General features: G+C 41.7%; 1 protein-coding gene across 5 annotated transcripts in view; it reads left to right on the top strand.

The window, feature by feature from the left end:
• DOCK3 (dedicator of cytokinesis 3) overlaps nt 1–22,765 on the top strand; it is a 404,205-nt gene that overhangs the window by 294,092 nt on the left and 87,348 nt on the right. For all 5 annotated transcript variants that reach the window (XM_081246551.1, XM_081246550.1, XM_081246549.1 and 2 more), the window contains 2 exons: nt 3,398–3,486; nt 13,200–13,325. In XM_081246551.1, coding sequence (XP_081102677.1) covers nt 3,398–3,486; nt 13,200–13,325 — 215 coding nt within the window. The remainder of the gene's footprint in view (nt 1–3,397; nt 3,487–13,199; nt 13,326–22,765) is intronic.

The following is a 22,765-nucleotide window of genomic DNA, read 5'->3' as shown; positions in this document are numbered from 1 at the left end:
TAGTTGCAGTTAGATGAAGGTAGACAGAATGGGAATTCTGACTGGTGTCAGGGAGACAAGTACACTGAAGCCTGGTGTGGGAGTAAGGTTTTCAGGGTCACAGAACTCTGCAGCTTCTTTCTCTCTGCCCCTCCACGCTCACCCCTGCCCTGCTTTGGGTCCAGACAGACCTGTGTTTAGACTACAGCTTCACCTCACTCTCCTCATCTGTAAGATGCACATGAGAATACCTATCTTAGTGAAATAAAATATGGGAGAATATCCTGATCATTACCTACCTATGTTAGGCATCCTAAAAAAGCAGACTTAAAGGTCTTACAAACAACCCTTTAAAACTTCTTGAATACTTTTTTGGGTTGCCCACCTTGGGGAAAGATGAGAAGAAAGTTGGGTGAATACCCATGAGAAACACAGAAATCAAGAAGATAAGGAGGTAGTAGGGAAGAGGCAAATGGTAAAGTGTGCTCTAGTACATGAGTGAATAAGAACAGTATTCTGAACACTCTTTGCTGAGCAGAATCTGCACACCTGCTCTGATGCTTTGGAATGCTTAGTGGTCCCATGTAGAAAACCAAAAACCTCTCACCCCTCTGTGTTAACCCTTGAGTAAAATCCCTGGACATGTAGTAGTTGAAGTGCTACTTCATTGCCTGTGCTGGTTACCTCCTCTGTGGGGAAGGTGTGCCACAGAGGCACACAGACCTGTTTTAGATTACAGTCCCTCGTGAGTCTTATGATTGAGGACAAACTATCAACATCAGTAATCATGCTCTAAATACTAATTTGATTGGATACAACATAATCATGCTTCATTATAATCATAACTCATTTGGTTAATAAATGCTTACATTTATATTTTTTCCTTACAAAATATCCTAGTGATTGGTTAAAATATGCTAATGACACCACATCCACTTAGTTTCAGATGATTTGAGTAGCTCCCTTGGCATTCTAGAAAGGGAGATAATTGAAAGGCCAGTTAAGAGGTGATTACACTGGTCTGGAAGAGAGGTGGTAATGGCTGAACCAAGGCCATGAAGAGGAGAGGTCAGATGTGACAGATTTTAAGATAACAAAATCTACAGGACGTGATGACAGCTGGAAGAGTTCTGGTTTAGTGAACTAGTGGGTTCTACTCAGAAGGAGTTTCTAGGAGCAGACGGGTGGGTAGGAAATGATAAGCTGTGTTGTGGCCATGCAGGTCAGTAACTTAGGGGCGAGTCTGGGCTAGAGACACTGCTTTGGGTCTTATCTGCTTTTGGTGGTGGTTGAAACCATGGGAGCAGGTGAGATTGCCCAGAAAGCTTATATGGTAGGAAGGAAATGGGCTTCAAATGCAGATCTCTGAATGCCAATGATAGTTAAGGGGTATACAAAGGGAGAGGAGTACAGGGGACAAGCCATCAGGTGTCTGGCATCTGAATTGTATGTGTCGGGTGGAAAAGTACATGTCAGTGAAATAATACACATTGTCACTGTTGATGTGGTTGATAAAGCACCAGCTCACTGGTTCTGTACTGCTAAAGAGCCAGTGAGTGTTTTATTGGAGAAATACTGAAATTATACCACCCATTGGAGAAAGGGAGTTAATTTTCAAGACTCTTTTTTTTTTCTTTTGGTTTTATTTATTTATTTATTTGGATTCTTTGTGTGTGTATTTTATATATATATATATATATATATATATACTTCAGATGTATAGCGTGTTACCTTGATATATTTATATATTGTATTATGATTGCCAGTCAAGCAATATTTATCACATTGCATCATTATAGTACAATATTATTGTCTGTATTCATTATACTGTACATTAGTCAAGACTCTTATTTTGAAGTGGGGAGAGTATACTATTTATAACAAACTATAGTCAGATTTCTATTAAAGAAAGTAACTACTGATTTTGTAAAACTAGAAAGTGACAAAAATCTGACAACAAGACAAGTCTCAGTCCTCACCAGCTGGGCACTTCTTCTGTATTGACTGATTGGAAGAGCTGAGACAGTGTGCATGTCAGACAGGAAAGGCTAGATGTGCTGCTGCCAGCACCTCTCACTTTTGATTTCCAACTGAGTTGCTAATCACAAGTGATCATTTTAAAGAACACTCTCCCCCGTCCTTTCCTTGGAAGGAATTCTGTGAGCAGAAGTTATCCTCACAGCTCTGGACTTTGAGAACCTTATCTTTGACAATTCTTTGTAACATCTCTAAGTGAGGCTTATTTCTACTAAGGAGTCCGAAGAGCTACTGATTAAGAAAAATTTGTCTGGTGACCAACCTCCTTTATCTCTGAATGGTCTCTATACAAACTCTTTTATTTAGAAACCTGTTGTGCTTCATTCACACTGCGGGATGGCACATGATATAACTCTTGCTGGAGTTTCCTCTTGCTGTGGTTGGACTACACACTTATAAGTTACCATGGAAAGATCCTGTGTGGTTTCCTTTGTGCATATGGGCTCTGTTTTCTGGGGTCAGTGGGTTCTCCCTATCCAACAGGGGAAAGGAGGGGCCAAGGCTGTGGAGACTCTGGGTGTCACATGGAATTTTCAAGAGATGATTCTAATCGCATTTCAGTTGTTTCATCAAGATGTCTACATTAGGATGAGGAATTCCTTCCTAGTCTCTGTTCCTAAACCATACCAAGTGGCTGTATGACTGCAGCTTTCTTGGAATTTTCCTTTAGAGGGGAAGACTCTAAAAATGTCAGAAATTAATAGAGGTGCCGTGTTGTTCCTCCATTCTCTCTTTTCTCCCAATCCTGAAGTCCCTAGGAAAGAACTTTATTCTTACATATTTAGGCATCCAGCCTTCTCTACTAAGCCCTCCTTCCCCTTGACTACAGAGGACTTCACAGTGAACCAAGCCCACTACTCTCCCAAACTTTTCTTCTTATCGTGGTCTGGCTGAAATAGAGCCACAGGCAAATATCAACATTGCCCTGAGCTTAGCAGGATTTTTCTCTGGGGCCATTACAGTGACAGTTGAATGACAACATAGAGCAAGTGTGACATGGAAGTTTGTAAACAGCAGTACTTGTTGAAAGGAACTGTTTTTTCCTCTATCAGGAGCTTTCCTCTAGTGCCTAGTTAGGGTGTATAAGGAACTAAAAAAGAAAAAAGCTTGTCACGTGGGAAAGTGTTACTTCAGAGAATTGGATATTTTGCCACTCAAAAATATTTGCAGAGGTTCATTTTAGAGTTTCTACTATTTCCCCAAATATGAATCTTCTGTGTGCCTTACCAGAAAATGAGCCTTGTCTAATTTAGTAAAGTATATGTTCATTTCTTTAGGAAAGTGAGTTTGAAGTATCCCTTCAAACTTAGTGTTACACATTGAACGTCAGACCAGATGTTTAAAACTGTTGAGAATCATAATGCCTGTCCTTCTGTTGCAGGTGCAACAACGAGAGTGAGTGGTCCCAGATCCACGAGAATATCATCCGCAAGTCCAGCGCCAAGTACTCTGCCCCTAGCGCCAGTCATGGTAATGTGCTTCTTTGGCTAGGAGACTTTGTGTTGCATTTGCAGTTGCTGATCATACACACCTTAGTTGATTTGTGCTGATAGTCAGATGTAAAGTTCAGTCTCCTACAGACATTTATTCTCCTGTTCAGGCAATTTCTCTTTCTTTTTGTGATAATTTGAGACCTTAACTAATTACTTTTTAAAAAATTTTTATTGGAGTATAGTTGATTTACAGTGTGTGTTAGTTTCTGCTGTACAGCAAAGTGAATCAGTTATACCTATACATATATCCACTCTTTTTTAGATTCTTTTCCCATATAGGTCATCACAGAGTATTGAGTAGGGTTCCCTGTGCTATATAGTAGGTCCTTATTAGTTATCTATTTTGTATGTAGTAGTGTGTATGCATCAATCCCCATCTCCCAATTTATCCCTCCCCTCCACCCCCCCTAGTAACCATAAGTTTGTTTTCTACATCTGTGACTATTTCTGTTATGTAAATACATTCATTTGTACCATTTTTTTTAGATTCCACATATAAGTGATATCACATGATATTTTTGTCTTTCTCTGTCTGACTTACTTCACTTAGTATGATAATCTCTGGGTCCATCCATGTTGCTGCAAAGGGCATTATTTCATTCTTTTTTATGGCTGAGTAATATTCCATTGTATGTATGTACCACATTTTCTTTATCCATTCCTCTGTCGATGGATATTTAGGTTGCTTCCACGTCTTGGCTGTTGTAAACAGTACTGCAGTGAACATTAGAGTCCACCTATCCTTTTGGATTTTGGTTTTCTCCAGATATATGCCCAGGAGTGGGATTGCTGGACCATATGGTAGTTCTATTTTTAGTTTTTTAAGGAACCTCCATACTGTTCTCCACAACGGCTGTACCAGTTTACATTCCCACCAACAATATAGGAGGGCTCCCTTTTCTCCACACTATCTCTAGTATTTATTTGTAGACTTTTTGATGATGGCCATTCTGACCAGTGTGAAGTGATACCTCATTGTAGTTTTGATTTGCATTTCTCTGATAATTAGTGATGTTGAGCATCTTTTCATGTGTGCTTTTTGGCCATTTCTTCTGACCAAAATACATTTTCTGCTCTTTCCATGGTGGATTCCTTATGCTTTGATAGGTAACTTGAGTTCCAGTTTGAATCCAGAGTGAACAAAAGTGTTGCTGGTTTGTCACATTGTGAAGTCTGTTTTTCCTGAACAAAGATTACACACCCAGCCCCCCAAAAAGACACACATAAATGTCACTTTTTCTATTCCTGTTCAGTGTTAGCTTCACCAAGAAAGCCTGACGCTAATGAGAATCAATGATTAGTCTGCCAGTATCAGTCATTCTGGAACTAAAATAGAAGATCTTTATTTCAAAGCAGCTTTCATCTTAGCTCAACTTCTCCTTTTCTTTTTCCCTCATTTTAAAACTCTGTTTAATTTCTATCTAAATCTTGGTACAGTTGTACATATTAACATTAATTCTAAACTGAATATTGCTTGATTAAATTAGAAGCACTATTTAAAAGCCTATAAGATCTGAATAGACGTTTTTCCAAAGAAGACGTACAGATGGCCAGCAGGCACATGAAAAGATGTTCAACATCATTAATCATCAGAGAAATGCAAATTAAAACCACAGTGATATATCACCTCAAACGTGTCAGAATGGCTATCATGAAAAAGGACACAAATAACAAATGTTGGTGAGGCTGTGGAGAAAAGGGAACCCTCACATACAGTTGGTGGGAATGTAAATTGGTGCAGCGATTGTGGAAAACAGTATGGAGGATTCTCAAAAAACTGAAAATAGAATTACCATGTGACCCAACAATTCCACTCCTGGGTATATATCCCCCACCCAAAAAAAAGCTAATTCGAAAAGATGTATGCACCCCAGTGTTCATAGAAGCATTATTTACAGTTACCAAGATATGGAAGCAACCTAAGTGTCCATCAAAAGATGAACGGATAAAGAAGATGTAGTGTATATGTATGTACAATGGAATACTACTCAGCCTTAAAAAAGAATGAAATTTTGCCATTTGCAAAAACATAGATGGAGTTGGAGGATATTATGCTAAGTGACGTAAGTTAGAGAAAGACAGATACTGTATGATATCACTTATATGTGGAATCTAAAACATAAAACAAACTAGTGAATATAACAAGAAAGAAACAGACTCGCAGATATAGAGAACAAACTGTTGGTTTCCAGTGAGGGGAGGGACATGGGGAGGGGTAGAGGATTAAGAGGTACAAACTACTATGTATAAAATAAATAAGCTGCAAGGATATAACAACACAGAGAATATAGCCAATATTTTATAATAACTATAAATTGAACATAACCTTTAAAAGTTGTGAATCACTGTTGTACAGCTGAAACTTATATAATATTGTACATCAACTATACCTCAATGAAATACATATATATATAATATATAGATAAAAGTAAAAGCCTATGAGCTTTTAGATAACTATCAAATTTACATAGAACTATGTTTCTCCAGTTAGTTTTTATTGAGTTGGCCAAAAAGTTCTTTTGGGGGGCTTCCCTGGTGGCGCAGTGGTTGAGAGTCCGCCTGCCGATGCAGGGGACACGGGTTCGTGCCCCGGTCTGGGAAGATCCCACATACCGCAGAGCGGCTAGGCCCGTGAGCCATGGCTGCTGAGCCTGCGCGTCCGGAGCCTGTGCTCTGCAAGGGGAGAGGCCACAACAGTGAGAGGCCCGCCTACCGCAAAAAAAAAAAAAAAAAAAAAAAAAAAAGTTCTTTTGGTTTTCCGTAAGATGGCTCTAGTAGCGCTTAGTTGTCTTCAGCTTCATTCGAAACAGTTTTGTTAGATTATATTGTGACAGCTGTCATATCAGCGTGCATTTAAAAAAAACTTATCAAAATTGTTGATTTTTGTGTAGCCATTTTAATATCGAAGATGGAAGAAAACAACATTTTCGGCATATTATGCTTTATTATTTCTAGAAAGGTAAAAATGTAGCTGAAATGCAAAAAAAGATTTGTGCAGTGTATGGAGAAGGTGCTGTGACTGATCGAACGTGTCAAAGGTGATTTGTGTATTTTCGTGCTGGAGATTTCTCACTGGATGATGCTCCATGGTCAGGTAGACCAGGTGAAGTTGATAGCGATCAAATCAAGACATTAATTGAGAACAGTCAACGTTATACCATGTGGGAGATAGCCGACATACTCAAAATATCCAAATAAAGCATTGAAAATCATTTGCACCAGCTTGGTTATGTTAATCTCTTTGATGTTTGGGTTCCACATAAGTTAAGCGAAAAAAACCTTCTTGACCATATTTCCACATGCAATTCTCTACTTAAACGTAACAAAAACATTCTGTTTTTAAAACAAATTGTGGGGCTTCCCTGGTGGCACAGTGGTTGAGAGTCTGCCTGCCGATGCAGGGGACACGGGTTTGTGCCCCGGTCCGGGAAGATCCACATGCCGTGGAGCGGCTGGGCCCGTGAGCCATGGCCGCTGAGCCTGCGCATCTGGAGGCTGTGCTCCGCAACAGGAGAGGCCACAACAGTGAGAGGCCCACGTACTGCAAAAAAAAAAAAAAAAAATTGTGACGGGTGATGAAAAGTAGATACTGTACAATAATGTGGAATGGAAGAGATCGTGGGGCAAGCGAAATGAACCACCACCAGCCCCACCAAAGGCCAGTCTTCATCCAAAGAAGGTGATGTTGTGTACATGGTGGGATTGGAAGGGAGTCCTCTATTATGAGCTGCTTCTGGAAAACCAAACAATTAATTCCAACAAGTACTGCTCCCATTTAGACCAACTGAAAGCAGCACTCAATGAAAAGCGTCGGGAATTAGTCAACAGAAAACGCATAATCTTCCATCTCAGGATAACGGAAGACCGCATGTTTCTTTGGTGACCAGGCAAAAACTGTTACAGCTTGGCTGGGAAGTTCTGATTTACCCGCCATATTCACCAGACATTGCACCTTCGGATTCCCATTTATTTCAGTCTTTACAAAATTCTCTTAATGGAAAAAAATTTCAATTCCCTGGAAGACTGTAAAAGGCACCTGGAACAGTTCTTTGCTCAAAAAGATAAAAAATTTTGGGAAGTTGGAATTATGAAATTGCATGAAAAATGGCAGAAGGTAGTGGAACAAAACGGTGAATATATTCAATAAAGTTCTTGGTGAAAATGAAAAATGCGTGTTTGGGACTTCCCTGGTGGTCCAGTGGCTAGGTCTCCATGCTCTTAATTGTTGGGGGGGCGGCGAGGAGGAGGGTTCAAGCCCTGGTCGGGGAACTGGATCCCGCATGGTGCAACTGGGAGTTCGCATGATGCAACTGAAGATCCCGCATGCCAAAACTGGAAGACCCCCCACCCACATGCCATGACTAAGGATCCACGTGCTGCAACTAAAAGATCCTGCATGCTACAACTAAAAAATCCTGCATGCCTCAACGAAGATCCCGTGTGCCACAACTAAGACCCGGTGCAGCCAAATAAATAAATAAATAAATAAAAATTTTTTTTTTAAGGAAAGAAAAGTGTATCTTTTATTTTTACTTAAAAACCGAAGGAACTTTTTGGCCAGCCCAATACCGCTAAATTGTTTCATAATCTCTTTTATATAGCCTTCTTTGTTTTAACTTCCATATACCTGTTGTAAATAAAAAGTTGCCCTTAAATGACAGTGTAAAGCCACTTCAGGGCATGGCAGTTCCCAAAGTTGTTGAAAATAACTTTTTTTTTCTTTATCAGGGTCAACATATATTGAACTAGGAGGGTCCTCAGAGCAGCTCCAAATCAGAGGCTTCAAAGTTTGAGACTTCTCTAAAACTCTGTAGCATGGGGTTCCTCAGGGCCTTTCCCACTGTTTTTAAGTTCCTGTTTCCCCTTATATGTGCCTGGATGCCAAGGAGCTACACGCAGTGTGCTGGAGGGGGAAGGGAGTTTATATTCCTCACCTAAAACTAGGCTAAAGCAAGAGACAAATCTTGTTTTTAAAATACAGAGAAGTTACTACAATTTGGAAAACTGTTCACACCAATATTTATAGTGTTCTTTGCTTTATTTCCTTATTTTATTTATAAAAGCTACCCTTGGCTATAAGTTCTTGGGATATGATGTGATTAAAACATGGAGGGGGCTTTCCTGGTGAACAGTGGTTAAGAACCCGCCTGCCAATGCAGGGGACACGGGTTCGATTCCTGGTCCGGGAAGATCCCACATGCCACGGAACAACTAAGCCCATGCACCACAACTACTGAGCCTGCGCTCTAGAGCCTGCAAACCACAACTGCTGATCCCGAGTGCCACAACTACTGGGGCTCGCATGCCTAGCACCCGCGCACCACAACGAAGAGTAGCCCCCGCTCGCCACAACTAGAGGAAGCTCATGCACAGCAACAAAGACCCAATGAAGCCAAAAATAAATAAATAAAATAAATTTTTAAATAAATTAATTAATTTAAAAAGGGTTTTTTTTTTTTAAAAAAGAAACAACCAAAGAGCAGTTTCCACCATCACCAGGTTAAAATGCTGAATTTTGTCTCACCTCCCAGAGTGAGCAAGAAACCATGCCATCTTCAGTGTCCATGATTTTTGTCCAGAACTCACAGACACTGGCCACTTAAACAGTGTTAGAAAAGCACCCCATCCTCTGTGCTGGGGCAGCATAGACTTCAGAGAGCCTCAGTTAGGATGGCCGTAGTGAGAGGAGGTCTTCATGCACTTGTGGGAAATCCAGGAGGAGAAATAGACTTCTTTTCTTTGAAGTGTGTGTCTGACTGCTTCTTGGCAAGGCTTAACTTGGAAGCTGGTTGAGATCTTGGAAATCACGTGTTTCAACTCCCTCATTAAATAAATGAAGAAACTGAAGCTCAGTGAAATGATTTAGTGGCTTAACCTGGGAGCCCAGGTTTCCATACTGCAGGCCACTGGCCTTTCCACTCTATTGTCAAAGCTTCTGAGCATGGGTTTTCCACTGCTGGACTCCAGGGTCTTCGTGTCAGAGAATTTCATAATTGCTCAAAGAATATTTCAGGTCTTTATTAGTCTCCTTAATTAAAGATATTTCTTTATAAAAAGTTAATTTACTTTACTGTAAACTCTCACCCATCTTTGTTAAATATCATGAACAGTTCATTGCCTTGGCAGTCTGTTTCAGAAGTCATTAGTGCTTTCCTGTCAAGTCAAATCATACAAAAATGCAGAAGGAGTTGCTATATTGGTTTTTTCTTTTTAAGATTTTTTTCGATGTGGACCATTTTAAAAGTCTTTATTGAATTTGTTACAATATTGCTTCTGTTTTATGTTTTGGTGTTTTGTCTGTGAGGCATGTGGGATCTCCCCAACCAGGGATTGAACCTGCAGCCCCTGCATTGGAAGGTGGAGTCTTAACCACTGGACCTCCAGGGAAGTCCTGCTATATTGGTTTTGAGTGCTGAGAGTAAATGTGTCATCCAGCAGTAAGTCTCTTAGGTGCAGCTTTAATATATTTGGCTCTTCATTTTTGTTATTGGCCTCTTAGATATGTAGCCACAAACCCAACTTTTAGCAAATTAAACAGTTGATGCCGTGGTTTTCTATGTATTTTATTTATTTATTTATTTTTATAAATTTATTTATTTTTGGCTGCGTTGGGTCTTCGTTGCTGCACGTGGGCTTTCTCTAGTGGCAGTGAGCGGGGGCTACTCTTCATTGTGGTGCATGGACTTCTCATTGTGGTGGCTCCTCTTGTTGCAGAACACGGGCTCTAGGCATGTGGGCTTCAGTAGTTGTGGCACACGGGCTTCCTTAGTTGTGGTTCATGGGCTCTAGAGTGCAGGCTCAGTAGTTGTGGCGCACGGGCTTAGTTGCTCCATGGGATGTGGGATCTTACCGGACCAGGAATCGAACCCATGTCCCCTGCATTGGCAGGCAGATTCTTAACCACTGCGTCACCAGGGAAGCCCTCTATGTATTCTTATTTTATTTTATTTATTTTAACATCTTTTCTATGTATTTTTAAATGGCTATTAAGTACAGCTTTATTTGCAAATCTTGGACTAAGATTAATTTGCATTATTAATCCTCATCCAGCTCTTCCACAAGGGATACGGATGGCGAGGGGCCAGGGCCAGATTGCTGGCCCTCCAGTATTCCAAATAGGTGTCAGTTGTGTCCAGTAACTTTTTTATGGGGACAGTGTTTAACCTGAGGTTAAAAAGGCAGTTTTCTTGTGTCAGGGATCAAATTAACAGAGAACTTGTATAGACGTATTTACTGTCAAGTTCTTTGGCTTGAGAGCCAGATGATTGGCAGGTAGAATACCAAGAATTGCTAAAGGACTGGTTGTGTACTGGGTAGGTGAGTGGTTGTTTTTCTGAGTTATTCACGGAGGCTCTTCGGTCCTAAGGACCATGCCTTACCATTATTTGGCATGTGCCTCAATCACTCAGGGTTTCAGAACCAGAAAAGTGATCCAGAAGTTCTGGGATTCTAGCCCCTACAAAAGGGGATGGAGTTTTCCTCTATTTTCTTATTTCTTACTTGAAGTATTGTTGATGTACAATTTATATTAGTTTCATGTGCACTATGAATCGCTATTTTCATAGCAATTCAACATTTTTATAGATGATACTCCATTTAAAGTTATTACAAAATAATGGCTGTATTTCCTTGTACCGCACACTATATGCTTATTGCTTATATATTTTACACATAGTAGTTTGTATCTCTTAATCTGAGTGATGGAATTTTTATAGCCTCCATTGGTGGTTTCTTTCATTCTTCATGTGCCTTTTCACTTGCTCTCTTGCATAAACTGAAGCCCTCTTAATTGTCATGTTTGGAAGAGGAGAACAGCTACTCAGGATCTTTTTGAGTAGCTTGAAAGCTAGATGTGATTCTCCCAGCACCTTCAGTCTACATCCTCACAGGTTGCACTTTGCATATATAGGCCAATTTGATAGCTCAAAAAATGAGGAGATGAAAGGCAGTCAGTGGGTATTGGAATAAATCCTTGCCAATGCAGAATGGTAAGAGTGCACTCACTGATTTTTTTTTCCTTTGCCCTCCATCCACTATCTCAAATTCTGGAAACTGTTTCATTCTTAGCTATCTGCTCCAGGCTAGGCCATCTCCTAAGTCAGTGGATTTTTGTTCCCCCAGAGGATGAGATGTAATGATAGCTGTGTAAAGATACTGCAGATAAATGAGCTGAGGTTGTGGGGGAGGGTGAGTACCTCCCCAACTGCTGTCTTCTCTAGAAATCAAAGGCCTTCAGCCTTTCAGGGTCATAAACTAATTGTAACTGAGTCCATCAAGTGATTAGGCTATAAAAAATTACTTTAGAGTGACCGAATCTCAAACACTGATTATCTAACCAGAACGCCAACTGGAATATCATATGTCTGCTTTTCAGGGCACTGTGATCCTGGTGTTAATGACACCTGCGACTTCATATGTGTAATCCCACGGTTTCTTGAGGGAGATGCGCTTAGCTGAAGCAATGAGATCATCTTGAGGTTCTGTCTGGGCGGCAGTAGAACTGTATTTCCTCCACTGACCCAGCAGTGAGAGTACATATTCCTAGTTCCTAGAATACTTTGACCTGCTAGATACAGTATCTGTGACTCTCCTGACTTCTCTTTCTCCACTTCTCCATCTCCTCTCCCTTCTCCATTCCCAGGCCGTTCTTATTCTACATCTCCACTTGTTACTGTTACTGTCTCCATTCTAACCACTACTCTTGATTGTCCTGATCATCATAACATCTTCCCTCATTTCTAGATATTCATCTTCTGCTCGACTCCCAAGTTTCCAGATTGACGAGGGTGCTTCCTGCTGACCCATAGATCAGCACCTAAACTCATCCTCCTACCAGCTAATCTCATTCATGGAGTCTCAGAGGCACTCCAAACTCCATCTAGGCTTGACTTCACAGACTTCTAGCCAGTGGCTGCAGTGAGGATCCTTGAGGGCAGGGGAGGAGAGTGATTTCCAGGAGTCTGTTTCTTTGTGCAAAACTCCTAAGGTACAAGTAATGAGCAAAAGCCAGATCACTTTAGGGGACATTGCACATTTCCCAAGTTCTGAATAAAGCCCCTGGGATCATCTGGAGGATCTGAAACTCTTACAGTCTGAAGCAAGGCTCAGTTAGCCCCACAGAATATTCCTTCTTTTCCTTGCAGTGCATTGGTTCCCTGCAGGGAGAATGTGATGTCTGCTCTGCTGCCCTCTGTACAAGCCATTGCAAGGTTGAACCAGAAAATTGCATCCCGCCCTTTGGCATAAAACACAGCATCTCTTAACTTAGTCGTTTCCAACTAGTGGGACACCCTCACACAAGGTCTTCTTTGGTTACACTTGTTTCTAGTCTGCCATTGTTTCTATAGACTTCTCTGGGTTCCTAAACGTACAGTTTATGTGAATCAACCCTCTCATTCAATATTCACTAAGACCCAGTCAGGCCCTGGGCTGGATGCTGGGGAACAAAGAGGAAGACAACTTAATTTCCCAGACCTCAGTTTATATTTAATAGAATAGTTCTCTGGATTTTTGAGATTATCTTGACTTAGATTCTTTTAGATTTATAGCATGTTTCTTCAGAATAATGTATACTTTCTGCATCAAAACTTTTCTCAAGAAAAATGCTGAATTTTGCCTGAAAAAATGTGACTCTGTGTTTTCTAGGGTAGAAGTGTGATACTGAGTAAAAAAATGCTTTTGTTTTTGCAGGTCTTATCATTTCTCTGCAGCTTCTTCGTGGAGACATGGAACAGATTAGGAGAGAAAATCCTATGATATTTAATAGGGGATTGGCAATTACAAGAAAATTGGGATTTCCTGATGTCATCATGCCAGGTAAGCAGAACTTCTTGGGGCTGGGGTGGGAGAAGGGTTAGGAGGATTGAGTCCAGTGCTCCCCTTGTGAGCAGGTGGTGAACTATGCTGTGGAGGAGCCCTGCAGCCATTAAAAGCCTCTACAGCCGAAGTCAGGTTGCTGACTGCAGTCTGCAGCCAGTGGCTCCTTTGACTCTTGTTGGCATTTGTTCTTTTCCAGAAGCCCCCACATATGTTCACCAGTGCAGCACAGCAATCCAGCAGATGAGCTTTTTTGTCTCCTATGGAGACCGGATGGTAGGAATCAATACAGAACTTCTTATGGGGATGGCTTTTTATAGTCTTCTCTTCAATTACATTTCCTAGAAGAGAATCCCCTCATAGGAACATCCTCTTTAAGGAAAATAGAAAATAGTGCCTGTAGTGTCAATGAATCCCAGTTCAGTTCATGTAGGAATAGCAGATATATTTGTATCAGAAAAATGAATTATAATGAAAATACCATAATGTATCAGAAAAATGGGTCAGGCAAATGGTATAAGTTAGGCACTGTGAATAGTACTATCTGGCCAGTTTCTCAGAAATTGTCTAACTCCTTTCATCTAATTCCTGATGGGAGAGCCAGGGCAGAAAGTGGGAATGCATTGACTCTCAAGTGTGGTTCCAGCAAGTCAATCTCAAGTTCATGCTTCCTGGTCAGGGGGATGCAGGCCAAGCTAGAGAAGTGGATCCAAACAGGCCATCAGAACCAAGGGGGCTGTAGGGAGTGAGGGAAGGGTAGAGGCATGGCTCCGATGGATGGCAGGTGGTCTGATAACCAGAGAAGATGGGAACAAGGAGAGGGAAAGCAGAACAAGTAAATTGCTGTTTGTCTGGATGAATTATGGGAGGAGTAGCCCTACCTTTTCCAATGAGTTTTGGTTTTTTTTTTTTAGTGATGTGATTTTATTTTTTTAACATCTTTATTGGAGTATAATTGCTTTACAGTAGTGTGTTAGGGGCTTCCCTGGTGGCGCAGTGGTTGAGAGTCCGCCTGCCGATGCAGGGGACATGGGTTCGTGCCCCGGTCCGGGAAGATCCCACATGCCGCGGAGCAGCTGGGCCCGTGAGCCATGGCCGCTGAGCCTGCGCGTCTGGAGCCTGTGCTCCGCAACGGGAGAGGCCACAACAGTGAGAGGCCCACGTACCCCCCCCAAAAAAATATAGTGTGTTAGTTTCTACTTTATAACAAAGTGAATCAGCTATACATATACATATATCCCCATATCTCCTCCCTCTTGTGTCTCCCTCCCACCCTCCCTGAGTTTTAATGTTCTGCTAAAAGTTTATTTGCCTTTGTTTAAAAGAGCCAGGCTAGACTAAACTGATTGTGACCACTCTAAATATCACCTATTTTGAGTTCTTCCTGGTGCTGTAAAATCCTCTTGTTGGAAATATTTGCCAGCACATACCCAGAGGAGAGTATGGCCCGAGTATAGAGAAGGCCTGTGTGATGGATTCCAGCTGCCCTCCAACTTCCCACGTTATGCCCAGACTTGTTTTCTGTTGCCTTCGTTCTCTCTCCATAGACACTGTGAATGCAGAGCAAGCTGCTGTGACAGCCTTCGTCTCCTGCTCATGCACAAAGGAGGGTCTTTTGTATGGGAGTCCTAGGCCATTTAATCAATTCCTAATCAATTCTGTGTTTATCTTTAAATACTTAGGAGACGTCATGCTTATGAAAGGCCCCCATCTGACTACTGTAGAGGTGATGTCCTCCACAGGATGTTTCTCCCATCCTGTCCCAACATGTTCCTCAGCCCTCTATGACCCTGGTAATCAGGAAAAGAAGAGCCCAGGCATAGTCCCTGGCTTCTTGGCAACATGTCACTGAAGAAATAATTAGTGGTTACCAAAATTGTTCTGGTGATCTTATTTTAATTAGGTATCCGGGCTCATGATATAGAGTCATATATTCTAAAAGATGCACTTAAAGTTCTTTCTCTCTTTTAAGAACTTGTTTGTCTAAGATTGGACATTTCCTTTCTCTTAGCCTTCACACAGTCACAGAATCAAAACAAAGTGAGCAGAGACTAGAAAGGAGCAAGCTTCAGTCAAAAATTTTTAAGCAAACTTTAATTTCAGGAGTTGCAGTATCCAAACCTCATCTATGGAAAGAGGTCTTTTTGTGGAGCACTCTGCATCTCTTTGTATCATTGGCACACAGGTTTATAAAGGATTTCTGAGAATGTTAGACATGACCATGGAAATAAGCAGTATCAGTATCATTGGTGAGGCAAGCTGAGTTTAAGGGGAGTTCCCCTCCTTTGGGCAGCTAAGGGATCATTGTATGATTTGCCCTATAAGGCAGAGACGCTGGCAATCCTGGGATGTCCAAACTGGGGCCGTGAGTGTGCTCTTCGCTGTGTTGTCTGCCCTTGAAGTACTGAGTGCTGGAGCTGAAAGTAAGCATTGATTCACAGGCAGGAAGTAGTCCTTTATGCATCTGTCCTCTCCTTTACCTTTCCTCCCCCTGAGGAAATAATTTTTTGCATAGATGGCCACTCTCAGGACTGTGCACTAACAACTGACAGCCCCCTTAATGCACTCCAAGATATCATCAGAGTAGGTTTTCCATCCTTGAGCAAGGGGATAGGGCTAGCCCTGCAGGTCCTGCTGGAGCAGCAGGAAAAGTGTGCAGCAGTGTCTTAAATTGTGGTCAGCCTGTCTTGGGAAACCATGTCTGTGGCAAGAAGTCCCTAAGTGAGGTCACCCCTCCACCTGCAGCTGGTCCACTCGTCAGCTGTGGAAGTATTGTACTTGGGCTGCAGCAATCCCTCAGCCCTCACGGTCCTGGTGTGACCGAGTTACAAGAAGTTGCAACTTCTTGATGTATGGTCATATGAGAAATTAACAAGGAAATAAATTACATTAGTAACTGTGAGCATTTCAACACTTAAGTCTGAGAAATTAGAGTAAATGGGAAAATTAGAATTATTCGTATACTGTGATTCTTATTGTGAAACTACCAGCATTTGGCAGAAACCACCAGATACTAATTTGGAGAGGTCCTTTTTGTCAGATGGCCCAGATAGGTCCTTGTCAAAGCATATTGACAGAGCTTACAGCTCTGAGTTTCAGCATTTAGACAAGTTATAACCACACCAGTATCTAACATACCATTTCAAAAAAGGTCTTTCTGATGGTCTTCTATTGCTTTCCATGAGTATGTACACATACACCATGTGACTGGTATGAACAGGAGATGTCCTACTCTTTGCCACAGCTGAGACCCTGACTACACAGCCATCCAGCTGTGCTCATGACCCATGGTGGTGAGCAGGAGGCAAGTCTGCCATTGCTGGTGTCCTGGGAGGTCACAGAGAAGGCACATCAACCCAGGAAATGTCATCCAAGATTATAGAAGAATAAACAGATGCAGGAATTTAAACGTTACTTTGAAACTGAGCACTTAACAGACTTTTGTTGGTTTGTCACCATATTTCTATGGGTATTTCCTCCTTCCCTCCAAACTCATTTTAGTTGCGTATGAAAGCTAATAAGTCTATTGCACACTTTTGCTCCTTAGATTTTTTTCAAGAAACTGGAGAGGAAATATTGGAGCAGGGCAGGTGTTTCAGGTGAATGAGGTGAATGTTGAAGTTAACATTGTTTTCTGGGACTCACTTGTCAGAATTAGCCAAAATAAAACTTTAAAGAAAACTGTCTGCCAAAAGACTGTAAACTGAAAGGAATGATTTAAAACCACTTGCTCAAGAATGGTCTGTACCCTTCTCCAGACCACATCTAAGCCAGCAGAGATGTGCCACCAGCTTCTGTGTAGTTCTCTAACTGTTAGCTTCCTGGAGAGTCTGTTCCCTGGAGTCAGTAGGAATACAGAGCTCTGTCATGCCCCTGTGGGAAATAAATTTTTTAACTTGTTTTATAAACCTTGAATTTTTAAGGTTATCATTTACTGTGGGCGTTAATGGGCCAAGTTTCATGTTAGTTAAATGAGCTTCTCTCTTGTCAGAAGAAATCTGCCCTTTGATTTAGTATGTTCTAGCTGATGGCCAAGTTTTTCCTAAAGCAGTAGTTCTCTAACTTTAGTATGTATCAGAATCACCTGCAGGGCTTGGAAAAACACAGATTGCTAAGCCTAACCCAAGAGTTTCTGAGACAGTAGGATTGGGATGGGACCTGAGAATTTGTATCCCTCACAGGCTCTCAAGGGACGGTGATGCTGCTGGTTTTGGACCCCCTTTGAGAACTATGCCCTAGAGAGTACTCTGCTTTAGGGATGCTTTGCCCTTCCCTGAGTCAGACCTGGCACAAGCTCCTCTCTGGGTTGCCCTGACCTTGCCCTTTAGAAGGCAGCTATGCTGGCATGGCAGCCCTCTAGGGGGCCCCCTGACTCTTGCCCTTGTGCTCAAAAATACACTCTGTCCTTTGCTTTGACCCCTGATAAAAAGTGCATGCTTCATCACCAACCTGCAAGTTGGTGTTTTTTTTTTTTTTTCTCTTTTCCTGTTTGTCTTAATTGTTCTTGTTTCTCTCTGTGCTGTCCCTTCATCCTTGCCCCTTTCTTTCTGGTGCAGAGATGAAGATAGTTGGGTGTAAGTTCCTGCTTTTGTGTGTCCTGTCTGCTTTTGCCTGCTTTGTTTCCATCTTCATTTGTTTCATGGAATGTTATGTTGCAGTAGTGGGGTGGGGTGTCATTTACATTATTAATCCTTCATCAGCCTCACCTTTTGGGATAACTGACAAGACATTAGAGAAGCTACCAGCCTAGCCTAGAGACTGTATTACTTAGGGTGTTCATTAAGATCAGAGAAAACTAAGGACATGTTGGAATGTTTAGAAAACCTTAAATAGCCCTAGGTGAATAGATACAGGAAGGGATTTTTATGAGACGGATCAGCTACTCCCATTGAAAAGAAAATGAGTAGTGCTTATCCCAAGCTACAAAAAATCAGAAAGGCAGAAAGCTGCTCTTTTCAACTCTGCTGGACACACCTCATGACTTTTGAAAGAGACACAACTTTTGAAAGAAAAGCTCTTCTCAGCAGAGTGATGAAAGTATTTACCACAAGTAGATTCATAGGACTGTGGTCAGTCTGAGTGTCAAATGAAGCTTTGGCAGTATCTCTAAGGGAGGGTTTAGGAATAATCACATCTGGTCCCACAACAGGTTGAAAGATCGTCACATCCCTGATCCAAGAAAGGAATAATCGTATACAGTGATGTCACACTATGCCCATTCCTGTCATCCTGTTAGAGCAAAGAACATCACTGACTTTGTAGCAAAAGAAACCAGAAGTGTTGACACTGAAGACATGGTTAGAAAAATAAGGAACCTGTCTTTCCTGGATACTAAAGAAATCCTCCCGAGAGTCTTTTTTTAGTTTCTTCCTCAGAATAAGAATTACTACAACATAAAGCATTGGTCATGTGTCTGAAAGTGTCAATATTAAATGGTAGTTAACATCTCCACATCTCCATGAATGCTGTCAGGAGACTCCTATTCTGCCAAGAGACAGAATTGGCACCATCCCAAGCAGGCTGCTGTGTCTGCTGGGAGAAAGTTAGTTCTAGTTTTACATGGTCTTAAGGAAAAGAAAGCACTATCCACAGAAGCTCTTCCTAATCCTATCTAGAATTAGACAAGGCCTAAATAATGTATTTAATACTGTTATCCTTGAACCTAGAGCCTCCACACATGTGGTGTGAGTAATTTATACAGAAGGAACATGAATATAATAAAGAATCCAAGCAAGTCTTAGTGCCCAGGGACTTCCCTGGTGGCACAGTGGTTAAGAATCCGCCTGCCAGTGCAGGGGACATGGGTTCAAGCCCTGGTCTGGGAAGATCCCACATGCCACGGAGCAGCTGAGCCCGTGCGCCACAGCTACTGAGCCTGCACTCTAGAGCCTGCGAACCACAACTACTGAAGCCCGTGCTCCACAACAAGAGAAGCCACCACAATGAGAAGCCTGCACACCGCAACGAAGAGTAGTCCCCACTCACCACAACTAGAGAAAGCCCACGCACAGCAGTGAAGACCCAACGTAGCCAAGTTTATTTATTTATTTATTTATTTATTAATCAAAGACTTAGTGCCCAAACCTGTGTAGGCTGTCCTGGACCATTTCTCCTGGCATAGAATTCTACACCGGCTGGACCCATGTGGCCCCAAAACTTCAAGTAAGGCTGGAGTGTCTGGCAAGAGATTATCTTGCTAACAGATGCTCTGGTGCCTGAGCTGGACCTTGAAGATTCTGAAACCTCTACAGAGACTGCTTTCAGAAGAGACCTGCAAACACGTTGTGAGCTGTTTCTCCAAAGTCATGCTAGGATTCAGGTCTTTGGATGATCAGACCTGGCCACTGAAGCATGCACTTTTCTCTCTGCTGGATGCATCTCTGTCACAGTGCTCCTCAGCCCTCTGAGATTACTGGTAACTGAAAAGCACTGTTTCCTTCTAAGACCTGTCACTCTCTAAGGACCCCAGAATGTTTCACGCCAATCCCTGATGCAATAAGATGGCCTCAAGTTCATTACCTTGCTCCTTCCCAGCAGCTGTTTATTGTAGACTTCTAGGAATCTGGATTTTTGATGTGTAGTTGCAGTGTAGTGATGGTGCTCTTGACACTTGAACACTCTAATTCAGGTATCAGCAAACTATAGCCCATAGGCCAAATCCAGCAGCCTGTTTTTGTACTACCTACCAGCTAAGAATGGTTTTTTACATTTTAAAAGGGTTGTGGAAACAAAGAACATGTGACAGAGACCTATGTGACATACAAAGCCTAAGATACTTAATATCTGACCTCTTAGAGAAAAAGTTTGCCAACCTCTGCCTACTCTTAAGTCCCTAGTTCTCTGACATGCAGCTATACCAACAGCTGTCACTGGCTGCTGTGTGAAACTGTGAAAGGGACAAAGATTATTTATTCTGAAGCCCTCTTACAAGAACAACCTCATTCATTCATCGTCCCATTCAAGAAACTCTGTTGCATGTCAACTGAGCACTAAGCATTCAGACATGTAAGGCATTGCTGATGCTGTTAGAGGCTCTGCCAACCTTAGGAAGCAGAGGACACCTAACAAATGGAGTCAGGGCTGCCCTCAACAATACGCACTCCCACTCCGCGTGGAAAAGCCTCCCCCTTCCATACCCATCCCAGCATTCCTCCATGCTGCCTAAGAGGTGCCCAGCCCCCCACCCTCAGCCAGACTTCACTAGTATTCTTCACAGCAGACCCCCACTTTATAGTCCCCTGATGTTAAACCCTGGAGAGCATTAGAATTACCTGACGATTTTTAAAAAAATACAAATACACAAGCCCACCCAGGACCCACTAGAATCTCAAAGGGTGAATATTAGAAATCTAATTTTAACAAGCTCCCTAGGTGATTCAAATACAGTCAGCAGGGAGTGGTCTTCAGACTAACCACAGAAACCACTGTTCAGGACTTCTCTTTCCCATTCTTATGATAAGGTACCTGTCCTCATCCCTCTCTTGGTAATATTTCTTGGCCATTGGTGCTAAAGTTTACATGAACCTCCGGAGACAGTACCTTAACCCAGAGGCATGATTCCACTTGTAGGCTTTGTGAACATGTAACATACAATAAGGATAGCTGAAGAGCAGGGACCCTGGGAAGCTCTCTGTAAGGCAGGCCTGGGTCATTACATTCTGGAGCTTTTCACATTTGTTTCTTCTAGTTCCTTGAGAATTAGTGGAGAGCTCAATTTAAATGATCCTCCAGAGAGCTTTTGACAAGAAGGCCCCAGCACCATTAACTATTAAAATGCTGCTTTCAAAACTGAGGCCATAATTTGCAAAATTGCAACCTGTAAGGCAGCCTGATACCTATTCAGACTGAGAACAACCTTGGTCTAGGCAGGTCTGTTCTCTAAATAAAGAGCAAAGATCTGATGAAATCAAGCTGCTTCAGTGTGTAACCCAGAAGGTACAGTTGCTTGTATTTATAAATTTTCTCAGCTAGACGATCACCAAAGCATTCTGTTTAAATAGAAAATTTTAAAAGAATGAAAACTGTAGGAATATCTAGCTCAGTCCTTCCATTTGAAATAGGCATTTTGGTTTAAAATACCCTGGAGGAGCTGCCCAGAAGTTATGAGCTCACTCTATAAAACCAAAACAGACCAAATTCTGTCATTGTCAATCTCCAAGACAATACCCAATTTAGTATTAGTATTTTATGTCATATATTGCTAGGAAAAGTTTGAAATGTTCCATTTAGGGACATACTTATTATAATACGGTTAACTTTTGTACAGAGCCACAGACATTTATATGTTTGTACAAGCTAAACTACTATTGCTGGTAGCCAACATTTGTTTTAAAAGTCACGTGAATTATCTTGAGAATAACTGCCAGAAAGTGCTGATTTATACCACAGTAATTTTAAACAAAGCACCTATTCTTTAGATATTAAAATTCTCTAGACTATTCACTTTATGCCAGATTGTCCTAGAAATTGAATAATTACTTAAATTCCATAGAAAAGCTAATGTGTAACTAAAAGGCTTTTATCAGGAGAAAGCTCTGAGGTGTCTGTTCCAGTTGTTAAAAACTTAAGGTGTAACCAACTCTGATTTATTCCATTATAATGGCATTAACCCATAGTAAAGTTCCCAGTTCATTTTGAATTTTACTTTCAGGGCTGATTTTATTCAGCCTCTGTCCTGGCGGTAGCAAACTGATGAATATGAGTTTTCCTTCTCCTTCTGCTAGTCTTCCCCACCCTACCTACACACCTGAGTGCTGTTTTCATGACCTGCTAGGAGGGCCCAAGCAGGGATGTCCGAAAGAGGAAGATTAAAGTGTCAAACTCATCAAAACTCAAAGGAGAGGTTCTGCTCAACCCAAGAGGAAAGTGTATATGGACTGCAAGGATGGACACCCTGAAGTCTGTCCCACCTACCCAGCAGTTGCATTTGTGTGTGATTTTCAAGAACACATTTTCCTCTTCCCTTCATGGTAGCCTCAGGGTTATTTGTTTGGGGAAATAGCTTTCACACATTAGAGAAAGTTCTCTGCGCTTTCAGAGAATAATTGTTTCTCAGGGACTGCTCTTCCCCACTTGGGTCAAAGTGTTTTGAGAGTATTATGTGACCAAATAACCATGATTGCACTCCTACAGTAGGAAGGCGACCTGAAGAATAGAAGGTCTGGTAATGAAGACCCTCAAAACCCAAGATATATGCCAGTCCTGGTCTATCACTGTTTCACGTGTAAGAGACACTCGGACACTTCCACAGTTAGAGAGGTGGGCAGTGCAGAAAAGGAGCCATCAGTCATCATGTATCTGACCAAACCAGAAAGCTCAGTTGCTAACCAAAAACAAAGACTTATGTCATTGTGGTTCCAAGTAATGAACAGATTTAGATGTGCCAGTTTTTCTAAAAACTGAAGGAGAAAGAATTTCTGGCTTCTGAATTGGCTTGCTTT

Source organism: Mesoplodon bidens (genome assembly GCF_964165515.1).
Source record: "Mesoplodon bidens genome assembly, chromosome: 10".
NCBI lineage: Eukaryota > Metazoa > Chordata > Mammalia > Artiodactyla > Ziphiidae > Mesoplodon > Mesoplodon bidens.
The sequence above is the reverse complement of the archived record's forward strand: the minus strand, read 5'-3'. Positions and strand labels throughout refer to the sequence as shown.